The sequence below is a fragment of the Rhipicephalus sanguineus genome, chromosome 3 (genome assembly GCF_013339695.2).
Source record: "Rhipicephalus sanguineus isolate Rsan-2018 chromosome 3, BIME_Rsan_1.4, whole genome shotgun sequence".
Taxonomy (NCBI): Eukaryota; Metazoa; Arthropoda; class Arachnida; order Ixodida; family Ixodidae; genus Rhipicephalus; species Rhipicephalus sanguineus.
The window spans coordinates 109,432,764-109,455,936 of NC_051178.1; the positions used below are offsets into that span (position 1 = coordinate 109,432,764).

The 23,173-nt window shown below is 47.2% G+C and overlaps 1 protein-coding gene across 1 annotated transcript in view; it reads left to right on the forward strand.

The window, feature by feature from the left end:
• The window catches only part of LOC119386928 (patched domain-containing protein 3), a 103,033-nt gene extending 82,932 nt beyond the window's left edge, over positions 1 to 20,101 (forward strand). The window contains exons 2-5 of the mRNA XM_037654217.2: positions 10,521 to 10,853; positions 12,023 to 12,228; positions 14,448 to 14,785; positions 16,630 to 20,101. Coding sequence (XP_037510145.1) covers positions 10,521 to 10,853; positions 12,023 to 12,228; positions 14,448 to 14,785; positions 16,630 to 17,779 — 2,027 coding nt within the window. The 3' untranslated portion in view covers positions 17,780 to 20,101. The remainder of the gene's footprint in view (positions 1 to 10,520; positions 10,854 to 12,022; positions 12,229 to 14,447; positions 14,786 to 16,629) is intronic.
• Positions 20,102 to 23,173: the final 3,072 nt, after the last annotated feature.

A 23,173-nucleotide genomic window follows, 5' to 3' on the forward strand; every position in this document is an offset into this window, starting at 1 on the left:
AGTCCCTGGGAATAGAGACCAGGAAGGCGTTACTGTTTCACCCGAGTCCCTCTGACTTCACCTACAGGAAATCCACTTTCTGCACCTTACGGCAAATTAACCTTAGTTTTCATGTTATTTTTCGTCTTTTCTCCCGACTTTTGCGCGACCAATCCTCCAACCGTCTTTTACTTATTTCTATCGCGGACCTGTTTACCTTTCCAGCGCTGCCACTAAAATAAAAGGCTGCATGAGCTAGTGTGCAAACATACGCCCCGGTGCATGGATATATTCACCTTCAATTAAAACATGCTCTTCATTTCCTTATCTTTCCCACAGCAAGCGCACAGCCACGACACGCAGTTCAGTACGAGCAGAGCATTCTAGCGAAGGATTGGAGCACCAACCGCAGTGTACATTTTAACAGACGCATCCTCTGATATGGTGCTCACGTCGTCTGCTGTCACCTGTTCTCTAACAGGACGATATTTGTTATCGTTCACTGCACTAATGGACCGTTAACAGTGCTTTATACATACGTGCCGTTATTCTAGTGCCTTGACGTAGTTACTTGCGGTAGCCGGCAAGGGATTGAATGCTACCAAGGGGTACGTCCGCTAAGCATACAAACTGGGACAGTGCGTCAGCTACTCGCCGGAGTGCCCGGCTCTTACGAAACGGCATGTGCTCCCGCGTTCGCTATCACAAGGCTTGCGCCTGTACGCAACTTGCAAAGTAAAGTGATACTGACAAGCCGCAGCAATAACTCGCATATGAAACGCAACAGAAGGAAACAGTGCATTCGTCGGCAGGGGGAATGCAAAAAAACGCAATTGCCCCCACCCCGTCCCCTTAAATCTTGCTGCTGGACAAGAGAGAGAGAGAGAGAGAGAAGGAATGTAGGAAAGGCAGGGAGGTTAACTAGACAATGCGTCCAGTTTGCTACCCTACACATGGGGAGGGAGAATAGGGGAGTAAAAGAGAGAGAGAGAAGGATAGACACATGTCACATCACACACACAGTGCCGAGTTTCACAGGCGGTCGCTCAATAGGTTCATCCTGTGCGATTCATCCATGTGCGAAAGCTGCAATTGTATAGAGACTACTGAACATCTCTTGTGCCACTGCGCCCAATTTGATGAAGATCGCCGGACTCTCCAGTGTGCCTTGGATAGACTGGATGACCGTCCCTTTAATGAAGCAAAGATCTTAGGAGCCTGGTCGCGCAGCATATCAGCCCAGAAAGCCACACGAGCCCTACTGCGGTACTTGCTGCTGGACAAAATCCTGCTGCCGACGCCCATGTGTGTATTATAATGTCGATACAGCGCAGATTGCTTCACAACCATTGCTGATGTATCTCGGATCTCCAGAATCGCCACAATGCTTTGTCTGTTCCATCATGAATAATAAAAAAAAAAGATCTAAGACAACACGGAGACGCAGAACCGCATCACTTCACGGATAGCGGAAACCATAAGCGAATCTATATGTATCATACGTGTGTGCACAAAGCTCGAAAATGTGTTGGAAACGATGTCTACTACATCTACGAGAGAATGTTTATCGCGTAATTTTTTGTTCTGGTAGGGCGGTGTGACGTCGGCTCGTTCTTTTTCCCTGCTGCTGTCTTCCCTTTCGAGCTCTTAATAGCGGGGTGTTCCGCGCATTAACAAAGCAGTGCACGGCGCAGTCGGCTTATGCCTTCATTGTCCTTGTGTTTCTCGCAGTCGCGGTTTTTTTTTGTCTCCACTTTCCTTAGCTGACTGCGGATAGTTCATGGGAGCCTAACGCGGGGGCCGGGTGCAAACGGAAGGAGTGAAGAGGAAAAGAACGGAAAAGAAAAGTAGCATGGGAGACGCGAAAAGCGAGAGATAATCATAACGCAAGTGTGCGGGGGAAAATCTGGCGCGTTTTCTCCGAGCAGACAAAGTGTCCAGCGACACGCATGGAAGCGCCTGCATGCCACGCTCGAGCCATCGCTCACCTGACCCGCGCCTCACTTGCGCAACGTGTCGAATGCGTCGATCGTTTTCAGCGCCGGTGCTTTTTTAATGGAGATGTGGTCGAAAGGCTTCGACATCTATTGCGACAGGTTACAGCGACTGGAAACGAATAGAAGAGATATAGGAAAAACGCGGAGCTTGAGCGTCTGAAACGGCATTTTATTGCCGAGTGGTTGTGTGCTGGCCCGAAAAGTGTACATCATTGTATATGTCAGCGATGCATCATGGCTGTCCATTGTGAAACGGATGCAGATTATCGCATCTTCGCCCAAGTTTCACGTTTGGACATGAGCAGTCGACGACGTGAAGTATATAGTGTCTCTCCCGACTTCAGCTCGCGCCCTGGTCGCGCTCCTGCTCCGGGATTTTCGATCCACACGCCCCGGACAATAAAATAAGTTGTTTTTGCTTGCAAGGCCTGGACGGAGGCCTACCTGTCAGGTCATAGGCACAAAGAGCTCCTGTCCTCTTTACAACTCCTACTTCCACCATCCCTGCGCAGGGTAGCAAGCCGTTTATCAGTACCAGGTTCACCTCCCTTATTTTCCTTACACCGCTGACTTACCGTTCTTCCTCCTGAAAATTCTGCGAATCTGCCAGATCAGACTTATATGCACAACGTCTTAATGGTTGGACTTCACGTCAGGTTCTTCGAAAGGTCGTTCTTGGATTGGCCGAGAGGGTAGCGGAGGCCAAACTCAACATCAGTGAGCTGTAATACGCTTACGGTTGGTATAATTGCTCCTTCACTGGCACTAACGAAATTTCACTATTCCGTAATTTACAAAGACGGAGGCCCGTGTTCAACTGGCGGCGTTGTTTGCTTTACTGGTGAAAACATTTCGGTTAACATAAAAAAAATTCAGGTGCCACTCCAAAAAGACCACGATCAAATTAAATGAAGTAGCGCACGTAGGACGTCTGTTTGTCGTACAGCGACGATATAAATCTGGCTTGCTTGCGTTTGGTTTCTCAAAAAGTGTGCGCTCGCTACTTCGCTGTAACGAATGCTATGTCATGCTAATAGCGCGCACGCCACTGCTGACGTGAGAGTACAGCAGATCGATGATGATGATGATCGTTGTTTGACAGAAAAAAAAAAAAACGCCGCAAATACGTCCGTTCTTGTTTAGTGTACAAGGGGGAGTATGGTGTTGCGAAGAGTTTACATAAGCAAGAATAACAGCAAAATCAAAACAACGTGAAGCGAAGGTACGTCAAGTGCGAACCTTGCCGTTATCAAATTTTCTTAGATAAGCCCTTAAAGGTACACTAAAGGCAAATGTTAAGTCGACATTTATTGCTGAAATAGCATTCCAGAAACCTTTTCTCGTGCCAAGAAAAATGCTTATTTTGAAAGAAAATCAGATTTTAGTGGTCCGAACAGCGTTAGCACACTTCAAATCGCCCGCTTGGAAAGGGCCTCCTGACGTAGCGTTTGCCTTGCCCAACGTTGCCCGCCTTTACTGCCCGGCAGCCGACGCTGCGGTTTCTGCTCTGAAGGGCGCATTACAAGCCTTGCCCAAGTTGCGGTTGATATTGTGATCCTCTGCACGAAAGTGCAGCGAGCACACACGTCGATTTCTTGGTTGTTCAGCACACTGTCGCAGAGGCACGGCACTCGGCCACTTCGGCGTAGGGGTTTGCCTATTCGAAATTTCTTTGCTGCAGCTGCTGTTGCTCAAGCGGCGCACACCATTCAGGTACCCGGCAACATAACTTGGACGCGGCATTTTGTCGACCTTTCCGTTAAAGCGACTTTCATGAGCGTGCAAAGCACACCCAACAATACGCAATAACGAAACTGCCACTGAGACGCGACCGCGCGAGTAGAGAGGTGCCCGGCGAAAACGGTACATTTAAACAAACCGCGCCGTTCTCCTCGGAAACGCCAAGTTCTTCTTTGCATGAATGAAACAGAAACGCACAAGCAGCATTTAATTACATCTTGTGATGCACGGAATGTTATTTTTTTTTATTATGAGTAGTTTCAGTACCAGGGAATAATTGTGCTCGGGACTCTTGACGTCATCGGGCTCATTCCAAAATGTCACACTGGTGGCGCATATCGCGTCCTACATTTACCTTAATTTCTCGATTAGTGGAGCACTGCTGTTGATAATACTGACATTTTGGGCATTCTCAAACATTCACCTTTCAGTGTGACATAGATTGTTATTTGCCTTTAGTGTCCCTTTCATATTTGAGCCAACCTGTAGTTCAGGTAGTCCGCGGTCACTTGGGGCAGCAAAAGGAACAGTGAATACGTGTGCGCCCACTATGATTCGTGTGGCTTCAACACTGGTCACAATCAAGTGAGTCCAACGAACAATTAGGCCCAGGGAAGCATCGGGGACATTAATCGTTGTCTTTTAAATTTAGTGTAGTAATTACGGCGTAAATTGGAATGAAATAAAATGGACCCAGGAATACCCTTTCCGTAGATGGGATCCGAACCCACAACCTTCGAATTAAGGTGTCGCTATGCTAAGCTCGAGCATGCGGGTTGGGTTCCCGGCCAAGGCGGTCGAATTGCGATGGGGACGAAACGAAAGGACACTCGTGTTCTTGTATTTGCGTGTACATGAAATAGCCGCAGGTGGTGAAAATTAATCCGGAATCCATTACTACGGACCATGACCATTACTACCATTACCATTACTACGGCGTACCTCATTATCGTATTGTGGTTGATAACTGCATTATACAATCTTATTAGCGACTCGGCCGCTTTTCAAGGTCCGCACAAAGCTTACGCGTGCAGGTGCTCCTTAAACGCCACTTTACAAAATTGCAGCGGCAGTCTCCCCGAGACGATTGCCTAACATCTTACGGCACCCGTGGAATTCTCGGCAAGCGCCCTGGCAACGAGCCGCGCAGTGGACAGCGAGCGCCGGCATTCGCGTGTTACGGGTGCATTCGTTTCGTCAAATGCCTGGCCTCCGCAGACGCACTTACCCACCAAGCCGCGCAATACCATGCGGACATGTAAGGCCACGTTTAAAAGTTTAGTCGTTAAACCTTGAAGCCTGTTCGTGGTACAGCGCCGGAGGGCTGGCATACCACTTACTAACCTTCAGATATACGCCAGTTAACTGCCTACTCGAATCGTAATTTCCCCGCGAAGAAAAGAGTTCGCTCTTGAGGCTGCGCAATGACGTACTAATCCTCCTGCATCGAAAAGGCCTTGCTGTCTGTTATTCGTCCATTAAATACAATTATTCGATTAGAAGTGTGCGCGGCGTTCTTTTTTTTTTTTTTTATTCTTTCCGAACCTTCTTTCCCTTTGCTTCGCACTCTATACCGTCGGTGGCCATCTTGATCGGAGCATGCCGCTGGTCGCCACACTACGTTCGGCCGTGAAAGCGCTTCCTTAGCGTGCAGCTAGCTTGTTAAGCGAGCGGCACGACGCCGTTTTTGTGATTGTCGTACATGCTTATACACGCCTGACCAACCGCTGACGTAAGTACGTGTATACTGAGGTAGACGGTGATGGCGGTTAAAGCAGAAAAAAGGAAAGAATGGGATACGAACGTGCGTCTTTGCCTTCAAATGCGATGATGTGTAGCCACGCTCGGCATGCGCGCAAGGCTATGTGACCAGTGCGCACTTGCTAAGGGTTCGGGACAGCATCAAGATGCGATTGGTTATGCGTCGTCCGCGCTTGTGGCCTTGCGTGACCCACCGGAGTGAACGGTGTAAACAAAATGTACTTGTCCATGCATGCGGCGCTCGACAAGTGCGTCTGACGGGAAGGCCGTCCGACAGTGCATGGTCGTGTCGGATTGTAGCATGCACTCGCGCTTTTCGCGTGCGTGGCTCAGCATTTCCAATTTTTGGTTCTCAAAAGCGGGTCAAGCTTTTGACACTTTCTGGGGGTTTTCCGTGCCAAACCCACGACGCGATTATTAGGCACGCCGTAGCGCAAGTTTCAGGGTGATTTCAGCCACCTGAGGTTCTTTGACGTGCACGGATATCGCACAGTGCACGAGCCTGTAGCAGGGGCTTTTAGCTTGTACGTACGTATACCTTTTTACGTGACCGTGTTACCGGATGCCGGATGGAATCTACGCTTGCGCGGGCCTTTACGGAACGTAGACTTGCTTTCACGGAACGTAAACTACTCGCCGGATAGGTTTTACGTTTGCGGCCATAGCTCACGACTTCACCTTCGTTCGTGGCTACTCGCGATATCTGCTTTTCGGAGACTCGAGCCGCCGAGTCAGAATAAAGCGACGTGCGAACGCCAATTACGACTACGTTGTTTGATCCGGATTATCGAAGCTAGAGTGACCTAGAATACCGATACTGTAAACGTGAGAGGCCTGAAGCCCCTGAGAGGGAGGATAGGTGGTGATGCCGTCTAGCGGGGCCGAGATGTACCAGGCAAGCACAAAATTGTTCTTGTAGAAACGTGGTGCATTCTACTTCTGGTGCAAATGCCTTGCAGCGGCGTAAATTCGAATGAGTGGCCTTTTTCATTCGTTTTTCCCTCAAAAACACTACCCCCCACCCCCCTCCATTGTGGTTTAGTGATTACGGCACTCGACTGCTGTCCCGAAGGTCGCGGGATAGAATCCCAGCCGCTGTGGCTGCATTTTCGATGGAGGCGAAACTGTTTGAGGCCCGTGTACTTAGATTTAGGTGCACGTTAAAGAACCCCAGGTGGTCGAAATTTTCGGAGCCCTCCACTACGGCGTCCCTCATAATCATATCGTGGTTTTGGAATATTATTATTAAAAACACTAGGCCTAACGTTTTTGATGTTTGAAACGTAAAAAAGAAACCTGGTGTTTTTGACGTTTACGTACGTACGTTTACGTTTACGTATGGGAAGATAAAACTTTGCTAAAACATGCGTTCCGGTAACACGTTAACGTAAACCAGGCGACGCTGTAAGCGTTTTCTCGCTTCTTACACCGAAGCTGTATGAGACTAATTGGTCGGATTTCTTTGTGTCCGGCGAGAGGAAACCGCTTGCGCCCCCGAGGGAACAATCGAAGAACTAATGTGCAAAAATGTTTCCTTCAGCGGCCGCGCAGGAGCTGCCCCGTCCGCGTTCTGCAACAGCAAACAATCATAATGTCCCAGGGCCTTCGTAGTTTGATATAAGACAGCTTATATTGCCCACGAAAAAATGTCTTCCAAGCGATGCACTTGTGCCGAAAAGTGAAGCCAACTTTAAGCTAAGCTTTGTTTTTGTAAGCTGGCTTTGCCACATTGTTTATTGCAGTGAAGCCCACTCATGCCGCGAAGCGGATTTTGCGGTTTTGCAGGTCGGCTTTGCGGGAAAACGACGTTTATTGTGCACCTGGACAGCGATGTCGACGTTGATGCGTCGCGGTAGACTCTGCACAGTGGTTTGAGCATTCATGGGCACGTTCATCAACTGGCCTTTCCACAAGTAGTTGTCCACTGTGGTATATAAGACTTTAAACGGCCTGCGTGCGAGCGGTGATGCCTGAACCTCGACGTTGCATTTATCGTGGGCATCCCGCGCATCCCCGTCTATCTAGCCTTCCTTTTACGAGGCCTCTTGTTTATTTATCATTCTCTTTCGAATCTTTCTCTCTCCGAATGCACATGCGTCTTTTCGCGTGCGTTGGAGTGTCGTACGCGGAAGGCGAGGCACAAAGCCGAGTAGAGGCGGTCAAGCATTTTCCCTCGTGCTCTGCATGGTGCGTATGCACAAAAGAAAAGACTCGTATATACGTATGATATTGTTTACAGACGAAAGGGTGCGCATCTCCTCTACCTTTGCAACTCGAAGCACCGTCCTTGGAAATCTCTTACATCATTGATTCCACACGCTGTTCGCCCGTATAGTCCAATTTTTTCCCCCTTTGGGAGCACTTTCCGCTGCGGCGATTGTTCGAATCTGCTCCTTTCCTGCTTTGGTGGGCAGCCGCGCTGCGTGCCAGCGCTTATGTGCTACCTTGTTTTTCCGCACTGGACATTCGAGAGAAAAAAAAGAAAGAGATGAGCAGTCTCAAACAATACGTATGGGGGGGGGGGGGGGGGCCTCCTCAAAAGTGAGTCCACGTGCCTTGAAGAGGAAAACGCTAGTAGAGGGACGCTGTCGCCTCGTTGTTAACGCTAATACGTCAGTTGTGTTCAGACCTTGACCGCCGGGCATCGGAATAAGCGAGAATGCCGTTCTTAAGGCCCGAACACACATACGCGTTGCAGCGCGTCAACGCGTGACTTTTTGACGCGGCGCCGCGCCCTCTCCCTATGGGGAGAGAGAGCATCGGGCGCGTTATTTGAACGTAGCAAATTCGCTCCCTGCAGGTGGCGAGTGGTCTTCTCGTCCAATTTAATTTCTTCGCATTTATCATAATCACTACAAATTACGTCCCCCGCACTTTGCTTCATGGCTTTATTGTCATTTGGTTCTCATTAAGGTTGATTAGCTTAGAAACTTCGCACTTTTCACTAACATTCTGCAAGTCATCGTCGTTGAGGGCGACGAAGGCGTTGTTAAAATTTTATTGGGATCGCAATCGTATGGATACTCCAGGCACATTTGCGCCGTCGCTGTGAGGTTCCGTATATGTATGAGTATGTATGCATTATGTAAAAGCCACAGGGAAATATTATCCATAAAAAACTTGACCGAGGCGCACGACCACGGAACGAACCTTTGCTCCGTGACGAGATGCCTTTGACAATTCAGCCCCGAGCGCGTACGCACTCCTCTGTGCAAACGGCGAGCTATTTGTAGATGTCATTTAGAGTTGGCGATGTACGCCTGCCTGAGCTGCTTCAGCATGCTTCAGTTTCACAGCGGCTTATTAAGTAACTGCTCTCGAGATGGCGCAAATGGCCTAGGGCGTGGCTCATCGCGGCCTCACGGGCCTTATTGCCAAAGCAATTTGCGAAACGACGAGCGCAAAGTGTAGTTGCAACGGAGGCTGATACCTCCGTGTGCAATGCGTTCTCGCCTCTCAGTTCGCATTCAAGCGAGAGCGAGCGCGAATGTTAGCGACAGCTTGTTGGAGGACCAGCCATGTCGAAAGTTTCATCTATTTGTGGTTAGGAGCGGTGGTACTGCTGTTAAGTTTTCGTACACACAACAGCCGCGCTGCAATTGGATCTCGGTGACACTGGAGCACGCGGTGGCTCTCTGCTGTAAGTGTTCGCGCTCACGCCGGCAACCTTCCGCGGCAGTGAATATGATACCGCCACGTTGGAGCACCAGTGTGGTGGGATGCTGCGTGTCCTATGTCATTTGCAACCAATCTTATGCTTTACGACCTAACATGCGCTGCCCACGGGAGCCGCTTGTCGTCAACACCGCCATTCTATCCGTGGCTTGTCGTGGTCACCGAGTGTACCTCTTCATCTGGGTCTCGCCACGCCTCAGCAAACATGATTACTTAGCAAGCTCATGTTTATTATAATTCATGTCGCTCCTAAAGCTGCTAGCCCTACTTCGCATATCATAAAAATTTGTTGCTATCGCATTCATTGCTTCGCCCGCGAAAGTTCCGCTGGTCATTAAGATCAACTGACTGGATTCCGAGAGAAGGCAAATGCGCGAGGGGGTGACAAAGTTAGGTGGGCAGATTGGAATAAGCAGTTTGCGGGTATACCGTGGCAGCAGCAAGTACAGGGCCGGATTGATTGGTGAAACATGGGAAAGACCTTTGCCCTGCAGTGGGCGTAGTCATGCTGCTGCTGCTGCTGCTGATACTTTCACAAGCGACTGCAGACTAACTGCGTGTATCGTGTCTGACGAGTGGTGCCGCATAGCGCTCAAAACTGACTGACTGTGACGTGCATGTGCAACCCGTCTCTCTCTCTTCGCTTTGCGCTCTCAACTTTCGAGCTTCCCCGTGCCGGTTATCTTGAACACGTTTACCCCTTTCCCTTCTCTTTTCTGTCTTTCCTTAGCCACGTATTCTCATAAAGCCTCGACTCGACGTTCGTCCTTCACTCGACCGAGTTGAGCACGGAATCGCTGCTCGACTAAAATGAGGCCGGCATTCTCAAAGATTGCTTACGCTGGTCGCTCATACGCTGTGACCACTTCTCTCTAGGATCGGCGCTGCCATAGAGGTTTTCGAGTCGAGATAGAGCACCCGCCTTGGAGATCTGACCCGAAGGTCGCGGGATTCAATCCCGGCTGCGGCAGTGGCATTTTTGATGGAGGAAAATAAGCATGTTAAAGAACCCCAGGAGGTCTAAACTTCCGGAGCCCTCCACTAAGGAGTCCCTTATAATAATACCGTGGCTTTGAAACGTAAAACCCCAACCATCATACGAGTCGAAGTGGAACGTTGGACCGATGGATGTTCAAAAATAGGCACTCCTATAACATATCCAGTCTTTTCTAGTGATTGAGCTCTGTTATGTTCGCACGTCAGCTGTCATCTTTTCGTGCGTGCAAATCGCGTGCAAGAGTCTCACTTTGCACTCGCCAACTTGCCTGGCAGTCCGTATGGTAATGTGAAGCGTTTAACCCAACTCGAGATAATACGGTGCTTTGCCTCACTGCACACAAAACTTATCGTTTGCAATGTACTGCGCAGGTATCGGAATGGACGACACGTTCGTGCTGCTGGCCGCTTGGAGGCGAACCAACCCCCGCAAGAGCGTGGTGGAACGCATGGGCGAGACGTACCGCGAGGCGGCCGTCTCCATCACCATCACCTCGCTGACCAACTTCATCTCGTTCTGCATCGGCGCCATCACGCCGTTCCCATCGGTGCGCATCTTCTGCATCTACACTGCGGTGGCCGTGCTGTTCACCTACATCTACCAAATCACCTTCTTTGGAGGATGCATGGCGCTGTCCGGATACGCGGAGCGCCGCAACCTGCACGGCCTGCTGTGCTTCCCCACCATGCCGAAGTCGCAAGCGGGTGAGTGACCATGTGCGAGCGGCCACTGAATCTGTACAGCCTTTGCCGCTTGAGGAACGCCGGAGTACCGGAGCGGTGCACGGTCGAAACATGCGCGTTGTGCTTGAAGGGACGCATTAGTGCGGCCAGATTGATAAACTATTCATTTATAATATTGTTGTCATTAACTTCGCAACGAAAGATTAATTAATATATAAGAGAAAATCGAAGTCAATGTTCTACTTTTTCCGATTTCTCGCTGAAGTGCTTAACGCTGGCACGTCAGTGTGACGTCATCGATTTCTGTCCGTAATTTTGTATCTTGCTGTCGTTGGCAAATTTGCCATGTTATCTTGTTGGGTCCTTTGGAACAAAATGAAATCTATGTTTCACCATAAGAGAGTCATACGTGTCTAGCAGTCACCAATGAAATTCATGACGTCATGCTGAGCTGGTGCGGGAACTGCGACGTCATTGACAGCCTTTTCTTTATGCACCTCTTGCATCTCACTGGTCGTCTTCTCGCGGTAAGAGTGGCATTATTAGTAAGTTCTTAGTATAATTGAAAAACGTTTCTGTTTATCGTCTCTTTGACTCTTTATATGTACAACATTATACGATAATAAACCTGCAGTCATTTTTGTTATATTACTTTGAGGAGAACATGCTGCCTAACGCTAAAGCATATCTAAGGCCCGTCGTTGGGCACGTAGTCGCAAAACGTCGCTGCCACTGCCGTCCACGGTTACGGTAATTAGATAATCACTTAATGTTAAGAGGTGTAGAAACAATCTGGCAAGAGCTATCCGATTTCAATTTGTCCGTATATGGACAGTTATATGTCCGTGTATATGGTCCGTATATTTTCCGTGTATATATCCGTAATTTGTCCGCATATGGTCCGTATATGGACAGTTGAGAATTTTACTGAATACTGAGGTTACCTATGGCGTATACTTGAGCGGCCGCGATGGTACACCGAGCTGTGACTACACGATAAACAGGAAAAGCAAAGTGCCAAAAGCGCATCGGCTGTGTAGAAGGAAACACGCAGCTCCGAAATGTCAACAACACGAGGGCGCGTGCCTTTGTCAGCAATTCTGAGTCCTGAATGCTACCCCAGCTCCTGTCGTAACGACGTGAAATCTGTTCGGCATCATCAATATCCTACTGCGTGACCGCGTTCGCAGGTGGGCGCTCGTGGCTGTTCCGGGCTCTGTGCACGGGTGGCCTCAACCCCAACGACCCGGACAACCCGCTGGACAACCGGGAGCACATAATGATGACCTTCTTCCGCGACTCCTGGGGCGGACTGCTCAGCCTGTTTCCCATCAAGATACTGGTCATCCTCGTTTTTCTGGTGTACCTGGCTATAGGACTCTGGGGTTGCACTCAAGTAAGTTGGCCTGATAAAATGTCTATAGACGCCGTCGTAACCGTCCCGAAGTTACGCATTGTAGTTGATGAAACATCCTTCTTGCGTGCGCTTTCAGTGGTTAAGATAGTTGGCAGAAAAAAAAAAACATAAAAATAAAAATAAACGAGAGAAAGGAAATACAAACTGCCTTAATTTTTCACACCCTTAGGCTTTCATTAGGTTAGTAAATGAAGTACTGTATCCATAGAATAACAGAAGAGAAAAGTAATTCAAGCACTATATTCATCAAATACACAAAAATAACGTGAACAAATTAAATAGCAATAAGTAAATATAATATAATATAAGCACACCTGCGAACAGGTACGAGTACGTTTTCAAGCCGCCTGGTGGCTTCGTAGATATTCAAGACCGGTTATAGCTGCCGTAATGATGTAACAATAACGCAAAGATTATGTATTCTAAACTTTTTGCAGGCGTCGTTCACACTACGAACCGAATATATTTAGATCATGCCAATATAAGCGTATCTTGACAGTATGTGGAAAGACCTAATGACCGATCTGTCACATCACAAATCAAAACACTAGCGTCCGGAAGCGATGAAAAAAAAAAAAGAAGCGTGCATTGATATGTGTTTGTAGTTTCTGTGCAGCTTTTAAAATTTACTATAGCAGTAGTCCGTTCCACCTGATCGAGGTTTGCGGTTTATGTCGGGCTAATTTCATTGGTCTTATACCTGTGCAGCGTTTGTCGCTATATATATCCTGCTAAGAGTAGAGCTACCATGTTATTTTTTAACTTTTTTAAAATTTGCTATTTGTTTTTTTTTCTTGTTCACTTTTTATTTTGGGTAGCCAGTTCTTTTGTTGTTCTTTTTTCTTTTCGCTGCAGGATTTATAGAAATGGAGTGGGCAAGGTTACGTAAACCTCGACCTCTCCACAGCAAACCAGTTAAACAGAAAAGAACAAAACGGTACAGGTGGACCATTTCGTTAGTGTCTAAGACGTTCTCGATCGAAATATCTGCTGTAAGACAGCAAGCTAGAGATGCTAAAAATGTGGATCTACGTCCGCTGTTGGTTGTCACTGCGTCCTTGTCTGCACGGCTAGCTGTTGAAAAGAGCGTCGAGTAATTCTATATTATATCTACTAAGGACACTCGTTAGTGGCTTCGCGTAAGTTATGAAGCGAAGCTGAAGTAGTGCGCATACGCGAAGCGGCATAGGTCGTCCCTTGTATACAAGGAAAGGATTGACATTAGAAGCAGTGAAGACGAAATAAATGAAAAACAGGGAAAGAAACAAACGCTACAGTAGTGTATGACCTTTATAAATTTGTGCGCTTGTACAAAAAAAAGAAAGTAGTTCAGACAACAAATAAAATGGAGCAGTCTGGGTTCTGAGTTACTTAGCGTCTCTTAGAGTGTCTGAAATAGTGGTGCAACAATAGATACACCCCATTAAAACATTCTTCTGCCACCATTCATATCAAGGTTAAGGAGTCTCGGTCGTCACAACGATAGTCCTTCTCCCTGCATGTTGGCACAGACGGACGTGTAGACAAATGGAGAGTACGCCTTGGACTTGACTATTGTTTTCACTCTCCCGATTACGGTCGAATATCGGTGAAATAATATTACTAAGATCGATTTTCTTTTTACGTCACTTCTTTTCTGTCAGTCTATGCACGCCTAAGCCCTCTACCTATAGAGATGTAAGTGCACCACTATCGAAAGAGCTAACGACCCGTCGCCCGTGAAGATGTATCGGTGACAGCGCGTTTTAGATTTGGGCAGCATTAGCACGTTTTAAGAAATAGTAAAAAGGAAAATAAATGAAAATACGCAATTGTGGACATGATATGCATTCTATAATGACATTCTATAATGAAAGGCCGTTTTTCATAAACGACCATGATTGATTGTTTCATGCTTGATGTTGATTGTTTCATTGTAAGCGGTCCAGTTCACGTTGGAGCGATCGCTATAAAACACGCGATACGTTTGACGTAAGCGAGTGGCAAAAATTATGCAATCCAAGCAGCTCGATTTTGTTTTTTGTCACTTGCAACCGCTTGAAGAAACAGAAAATAAACTAGACAGTGCACAAGTGAAGTTATGTTTTATGCATTCATATGGCAGAGGGAATTAAGGATAGACTTTCATTACGTACAACCGTCGAGTGTAAACATTTGTCTCCCGTCTCAAACGTCGCCATCTCTCCCCCGAACGACAGGTTAAGGAAGGACTGGAGCGTTACAAGCTGGCCATGGATACCTCGTACGCCCGCGATTTCTTCAACATGGACGACAAATACTTCAGGCGATACCCGCTGCGGATACACGTGGTGATGAACAAGACGCTGGACTACTGGAACCCCGAAGTGTACGACAAACTGGAGGAGATCATCGGGAGCTTTGAGAACAGCAGCTTCGTGCAGAACACGGACCTGACGGAGTGCTGGTTCCGCGAGTACCGCCGCCAGACGCTGGACGGCCCTTTCAAGGGATATTTCGGCCAGTTCGACCTCACCGACCCGCATGACTACATACAAGGGCTTAGGTTCATGCTAAGGTGAGCCATTCGCCGACACCATTGATAACGGACGTTTGAATGCGCCGCCGAATAAGTGCTTGCGATTTGCTACTGGGTCCAAGAACGAAATATCCCGCAAAGCGGACGGATAGAGGCCCGTCTACTGCGCGATGTTAGCGCACGTTAAAGAACATGAGGTAGTAGAAATTGCCGAAGCCCTCGCCTACGGCGTGCCTCATAATCATGTCGGGGATTTGGGGCGCGAAATACCGGAAATTATTATTAGTATTAACAAAGTGGACGGGGGAACGCCCGCAGTTGGTAGAGCATCGGACGCATATTCGAAGTTTATCTGTTCGGGCCCCACAGACGGCAAGGGTGTTTTTTTGTCCACTTTAATTCATTTTAATTTGTGTCGCAATCACTACAACAGGCCTCTAGCCAGGAATTTTTTTCGGGGGAGCGGGAACTTGCTGAAAACCTTGACTATTTGAGAAAAACACCTATTTTCATTATTTATTTTTGGTAAAAACATCTACTTCACCAAAATTTCGGGGGGGGGGGGTGGCTAGGGCCTCCCCTTGGCTACGGGCCTGCACTACACTACACTACATTTAAAAATGACAAATAATGTTCCCCTATGCTCTCCTTAGCTTAACTGTTTGTTGGATTCATTAGGTTCTGCGTAATAAAGAAACGAGGCTCTCGAACAGTAGCCCTCTTTAAGTACTATAAAAGAACTAGCAATATCTTTGAAAGTAATGAAGGAGTATGCTTTGTAGATGCAATTTCGTGCAGTAGTTGTAAGCATGCTTCTGTTATGTTGCTGGTAAATACTTTGCAGTGGTGGATGCGAAAAAAAAAATTAGTGCGAATCTACGCGTCAAAGTGTGGTTACTTATAACCTGTTGGAAACTAATCAAATTGGTGCGGCAGCATAGTTTCAGATATGTCGAAATGGATGTTATTCGTCTAGGCTTTTCGAACGAGAGGGTATACGTCATTCACAAGCTCATGCTTTTTGAGGACGACGGGCTTATGCGAACGCCTCCGACTTGTGATGCAATCCCGCACGCTGCAGTGAATTCACTGCCTCTCTTTGTTTTCCTTATTCTCTTCGCTCCTCTCTCTTCCTCATCCTTCTACTCCCCTTCCCTAATCCCCCAGTGTAGGGTAGCCAACCGGAACTTTCTCTGGTTAACCTCCTTGCCTTCTTCTTTTCTGTTTCCTTCCTTCCTTTATCTACGTTTGCTGCAATACTGCACTTTGCAATGAAATAAAATCGTAGTATGTAAGCATGTACTCTTAAGTTACGTAAACGTCCTGATAGCGCTGACCGTTTCTTACGTGCACATTTTACATAAATTGGTTAATTTCTTACTATTGCGTTTGGATATCAGCACAGGAAAGTTAAAACGTTGGGACACTTGAACATTGTTTCTTGCACGTACTTTACATGCTAATTATCATGTGCGGCTGCTAATGTGTTCTAAGAAAAGAAAGAACGCTAGAAAATTTTTACTTTACGAATGTATAGGTGCAAAAACCTACGGGCGAGCCTCATGAAATGCGAATATAGTTCCCTTGTGAAATTTGAGCCCGATGGGACTATCGTTGCTGTAGGCACCAATCTGAACCGACTTCCACATCTTTATCTTACAACATTAAGTGGCCTGTAGAGACCTCGATGTGGTCGACGTGCTCGACACACTTCAAGAGCTGTCATTGTTAGATAAATTGTACTGTGAAACGAAGGCACCAATAAACTGATCAAGGGTGGCCAATCGTTGGCGTCGTAATTGTATTGCTGAATACAGTGTACCCCTGGCAGAAAGTCAAGTTGTTTTATTTTTTCAACCCTTCTATTTTCTAATCTTGCCCAGATTCGAGCCATTTTCGACTTTCAAGAAGGACATCAAGTTCAACGAGAACTACACGTCCATCGTAGCCTCTCGCTGCATCATCCAGACGACCAACATTTCAGACGCCAACATGGAGAAAGACATGGTGCTTGACCTGAGGCGCATCGCTGACAGCTATCCGGATCACCATATCACCGTGTTCCACACGCTGTTCGTCTTCTTCGACCAGTTCATCCTAGTGCGCGAGACGTCCATTCAGTCCATCGGCGTTGCTGCCGCCGTCATGATGATCATTGCTCTGATCTTCATCCCGAGTGTTTCGTGCGCTCTGTGGGTGGCCTTCTCCATCTGCTCCATCGAGATCGGCGTCATCGGCTACATGACACTGTGGAACGTGAACCTCGACTCCATCTCCATGATCAATCTCATAATGTGCATCGGATTCTCGGTGGACTACTCGGCTCACATATCATACGCGTACCTATCGTCGGACGGTCCGACGCCCAACGAGAAAATGAAGTGTGCCCTCCACTCCCTGGGAATGCCCATCTTCCAGGGTAGCGTGTCCACCATTCTCGGCATCATCATCTTGGCGTTCGCGCCGTCCTACATCTTCCTGACCTTCTTCAAGACGGTGTTCCTCGTGATCCTTTTCGGTGCGCTTCACGGAATTCTGCTGTTGCCGGTGCTGCTGTCCATGTCGCACTCGCTCTGCAAGAAGCAAAAGAAGGCCATCGTGACGCACCCGTTCTTCGTGCCGCCGCACCCGTCGTCGAACGGCTGCAAGACACCGCCGGTGATCGTCACTTCGGGCGACTCGTACGGGTCTCTGACCGTGTCCTCCTCCAACAACAAGGACGTCAAGCGCAAGCTGAGTGGTGAGCTGAACCAAGAAAAGGAGATACCCAGCAGCGAGAGCAGCAAGAACCTGCTCACCAACATCGTAAACTATTCGACCTTCCAGGATAGCAGGAGCGGAGGTGACCAGGTGAACCCGGGCTTCCAGCCTGACGAAGACGAAGAGCACGACACTGTGCCTGGCAGGATAGCGCCACCCTACAACTGGCCCGCGAAGGTGCCGCCGGCCGAGCGATGCCTGCACAGGAGACACAGCTCCAACGATATGAAGTCCACACCGCGGCTTTCTAAACAGTACAGCGTGCCGTCCTGATTGGCCGGCTGCTGTTAACCCGTCTCCCAAGCCTCCTCCCCAGCCTCCAGCGCCTCACCCGCCCAGCACTGGGCCGACGAACGGCGACGAAAGATGGGAAGTCTAGTCCTGTGCACTGTGCGATACGGGCTGCTTGTGTTGTACATAAACCAAAGTGCATTTTGTCGTTTTTACTTGTCCTCTTTGCCCTCGGACGAACAGGGCGTGTGTACGGTGTCGATGACGACGACTTATGGTACGGATGGACCTGCTTTGACAAATCATCTGCGCGCGTTCTTCAAATGCAACAGTGCGCTTTGCACCTGTATATCTAGTACTGCATTGGACATTGAGCACATTCCCAGCTAAAACCAGTTTTTTCTCGTGCAACATGCTCAAGGATTGTACAGACGCTCTGTTGTTAGACCTGAAGCGCCCATTTTATGCCTGCCTAGACAAGGTATTCCGAGTGCCCAGTCTTTTGAGCACGACGATGAATGAAACATCTCTGCTTCAAATTTGTGCTTGATTGGTGACCCTAAGAACCGTTTTGCAATTGCATTTTAAGTGCCCTAAGTTTTTTTTATTTAGTTGTGTTTGGTTTCTTTGTATCGAGACGATAATTTCACGACTTGCACCTTTTTTGCGAATGTATGCTACCTTTTATTTTTTATGCTGCCGTGTGTTTGTGAGAGTAGTGTGAATTGAATTGTTAACATTTAAGATATAGTATGTACTGAGAAGTTAAATATTGCGTTTTGTGTCAACGAGTTGTTTTCGCAATGCTGACATGTTGTGAGAAGTCTGCGATTTCACGAAGGAGACAAAGCATGTCGGTTGCGTCCGCGCTCGTTCTGCGCACACAAAAACACAACGGGTCTTGCCAACTGCTTAGCAGTCGCGGACGAAATATACCTATGGTACGAAACAGAAAGAAAAAAAAAACAGTGAGTCATACAGCTTCTATAACTGTAACGGCAATTGTCTTGGAAAATATGCTTGAGCGCACCGTTAAATTACGGCAAGGCGTAAGTGACCTAGCTGTCTTTTAGCGCAGAAAATACAGTGACTTAGTTATACACAGTGCCTTTGGCTGCTCGTTTACGAATCTGTACTTGAAGGACAAAACACACTAAGGAAAGGCCTTTGGAACCAAAAAGCCGAACTTCGCATTTTGTCTCAGGACGAAGACGCGCAGACGCCGCAAAAATTGGAATACAGAGGTACTTAGGTAGATGTGTGTGTGCGCTTCGGCTTTTCGGCCAGCAGCCTACATTTTAAAACATTGATTTTTGGCAAGCATGGGAGATTTAGCACGAGTACCACCATTCTGAGGATTATGACAAGCAGAAATGTGTACTTAGTTTTAACGTTCGCGTTGATCAATGTATCGCAGGCGTGCTGCATCTTTCTTGATAAAAGTACGACGGCGTACGTATTTAGAGCCTTACTCACCGAAAGCCACAAACGTATCTAGCAGCTAAGCGGACTTTGAACAGTGCAGTTCCTTGCAGAGCTGTTTTTTGTACAATGCAAATGCTGATTAGAGATTTAGACTATAGTATACCGAATGGTTTGGGGACGCGAACCTGCCGGTCGTGCAAACGAAGGAAAAGAGTGCACAAAATAACGCGCCTGGCCCGCCATGCAGTTGGTGTCCCTAACGTTTGGGTGCAGTTGCCTGAAACTCTCTGCCAGAAATCGCTTGAATGTCTATCTCTTGAACGCGCACCTTTATAGGATCATTGTCGCGTCGCTTGAACGATAGGCCTAACGTCCATTCCTAAACAGATACTTAAAGAAAAAGATTCACGTACAGTTTGAAGAAGGAAACCCACAGTTATGAATTTAAAGTACATGCACACTTTTTAGGCTGCCAGACCGCAACAACAACGCAGTCAGCACTTCGAGTACAAGCTTGTCGCGCCTTTGAGGAAACCGTTGTGTGATGACGCAAGAAATTCAGACGCAACATGAGTATTGGACAGCCCCAGGGACGCACACGCAGGGAAAAGAGGAACACGACAGGATGGTTCGCTGACTCTAAACTGCACCTGGTCAGCCCAGCTGTCCTTACTTTTGCAATTCGGATTACTCAGTTATATATATAAAAAACAATAATGTTTTCAGCCGTTTCGGTATAGCCGAAGACGGCGAAGCAACCACATATTCCTGGTTGGTCTTGCACGTGCTGTTTCTTTGTGTGTTGTTTTCTTGACGTCGTATCAGGTTGTTTATTTTATTGATATCGAGTGTATGATAGTGAATTAGGATGCGATAGTATTCAACTGCTGTACATACAATAAATGCGAATAACGAATAAAGTTCACGTTGTTTTAAAAACTTTCGTATCAGCCTCGAGACGTGTAATGCTCTTGCAACCAACTCATCTGGAGCCAGTGTCTACAGCGACGTTCTGGACCTGAAGGAAACAGACGCAATCACCATGAACTGCTGTTTCGGGGTCACTAGAGGGAGAAAAGAAGGAAATAATGGGGGGGGGGAGGGGGGGGGCACGCAGAAATAAGCGCTCTCTCGCATAATTGTTTACGCCTCGTGAAGCCTCGTTGCACTAAACAAGGAAGTCATCAAAGGCCGACGATTCAGTGAATAGATTGTTGTCTCAAGACAGCGTTTATGCGATGAATTGGGGAGCGTGTGGAACTTCAAAGAAACAATAACGTGGGAGCGCGAATTATACAAGCATTTTCCAATGGCGTCGGTCGACATAGGTCGGCAAAAAAGTTGGATCTCGATCAGACTCATTCAAGAAATATATTTTGCTCTGAGGGCTCACTCGAACTCAGACTCACTGCCCGATCTGAGTCTGAGTGAGCCGACTCGTGAGTGCGTGTGTCAACCTATGTCGGTCGATACACTAATTTATTTTACATTAAATTTAGTGTTAGTCTACTCCCAGGGCGATAACTGGCCGTGAAAAAAATTACTCTATAGGGCAAAGTGGCAAGAACGGGCAAACCCAATCGCACTACTGGAGACTGAGTAATGGTACAGGTCTCTTCGTCGGTGCCTGTTGTAGCACTCCCCGTCGAGAGGAAGAAGACAATGCATGATAATTGTCAAGGGTGCATTGTTAACGAGATGTAGGACAAAGTGAAGGACAGCCCAAGTGCAAAAATCATGGGCCCTTCCACTCCGTGAAGATGGTCGATCAGCGAAACTGTGCAATGTTTCCCTTGAACGTTTACTTACGTGTCGCATTCAGCGCCAATTTTATGCCGAGCTTCGAGTCATATTCATATTCATGGGCTTCGCATGGTCATCACCATCAACGAGGAGTGCATTCATGCCAATATCATTAACGAAGAGAAGAAACGTTTGGCAGTAATACACAAGCCAGTTTATTAAAGTCTCTCAATTTAGCGGTGAGTAGTAGGATTTCCCCAATTTCTGTGGCACACACGTTTGTGCCCGCGGGTGACTTCTTCGTTTTCACTGGACCAGTGGGGAGTTCTGGGGCTTGCCTAATTTCTGTGGCACGTACCGGATAGGAGTATTCTGCGAACACCTTGGATATTGGGCCTCGATGAATGCAAGCGCGTATCAATCAAGGCACCCTAACCATGGACGTTCAGTGTAGTTAAAAACAGCTTTTTTTTTTTTCATTTTTAGTGGAACAGTGCTGAGTAGTGGAGCTTGACCAGATTCTGTGGCACTTGCTCGAAATGCGAGAGAGAGAGAGAAGAAACGTTTACTGAGTTGGCTAGTTGTGCAGGGCCGGATTACATTGCCTCACTAGATGGCCAGCAGGTCAAGCCTACCAGCGACCTCATAGGCGCCCTTGAGGATCCGGTCTTGGACGTCCGGGTCCGAGCTGCGCAGCAGGGTCTCCCAGTCGTCTGGGAAGCAGGAGTTCCTCTAATTCTAGAGGTGGGGGGTCTTCCTTGCATTTCCCGAGTATATGGTAAAGGGTAGCTATCTTATCGCCCAGGAGTTTTAACGTGACAGCATGAAAACTGTTTTCGCAGAAATTCCGGTGCCATTGGTTGAGAGCGAAAAACAGCATTGTCCGTCAGCGAAAATTCGAGATAGATGCAAACAAATAATTAAATAATAATTATGGCAGCTTCGCGCTAGTGGTGCCAAGCCTGAAGGAAGAGCACACCTGGGTGTCCCTCCTTGTTTCTCTTTATTTCTTTCTTTCTTTTCTCCCTTTCTCTTTCTCTATGTTTCTTGTATCTGCTTTTGCACCTGTTTCTTCCTATTTCTTTCTTTCTGTTTCTTCATTTCTCTCTCCATCCATTTCTTTCTCTTTCTCGCTCTTTCTGTCTTTATTTCTCTCTCTCTGTCACTGTCTCTCTGCTTCTCTCTCTATCTTTCTTTGTTTCTCTCTGTTTCCCTCTTTCTTTCTCTTTCTGTCTTGCTCTCAGTTTTTTCTATCGCTTTTTCGTGTCTGTCACTTTCTAACTCTTTCTCTATCTTTCTATCTCTTTCTGTGTCTCTGTCTTTTTATGCCCTTATTCACTTTCTTTCTCTCTAGCTTTTTTTCTTTCTATCGCTTTCTGTCTCTTTCACGTGTTTTACTCTACCTATTTCTTTATCTTCCTCGCTTTTTCTTCTCTTTCTTTTTCTCTCTCTCTGTCTACGTTTTTCTGCCTTTTAATCTTTTTACGACATCGTTCACTTTATTCCTCTCTATTTTTCTCCTCCTCTTTCTTTATATAGCCTTCCTTCCTTTCTTTCTTTCTTTCTTTCTTTCTTTCTTTCTTTCTTTCTTTCTTTCTTTCTTCTTTCTTTCTTCTTTCTTTCTTTCTTCTTTCTTTCTTTCTTTCCTTCCTTCCTTCTTTCCTTCTTTCTTTCTTTCTTTCTTTCTTTCTTTCTTTCTTTCTTTCTTTCTTTCCTTCCTTCCTTCTTTCCTTCTTTCTTTCCTTCTTTCTTTCTTTCCTTCCTTCTTTCCTTCTTTCTTTCCTTCTTTCTTTCTTTCTCTCTTTCTTTCTTTCTTTCTTTCTTTCCTTCTTTCTTTCTGTTTCTTTCACAATATCTTTCTCACGTGTTCGTTTTCATTTGACACGCCTACCTGCTGTACACGGTAGTAGGGCTTGCCAAATTCCTGTGGCGCATACCCACCTGAGGAGTTTTGCACGACGGAACACAAGTTACCGATAGCTTAAATTCAAGACACAAGAATGGGCAGTCCAGCGGGCCCGCGAGGCGGCGTTGAGGCAAGGCCTCGCAGTCCCCTCATATGAGACCTGAGCCCGGTTTATTGAACTTCGCCGGGCTTTCAATAAAGTTGTTTCCATCCATCCAACAGCTCCACTATAAAGAGAACGAAGAGAGCGCGTGCCGGTTCATGATGATGATAGTTTTTTTACGAGGGAGCCCAAGTTACCGACAGCTTAAACAGCTGCGCTGTTAAAAACTTCGGTTCGAGTGGGAATCATCCCAGGCCTT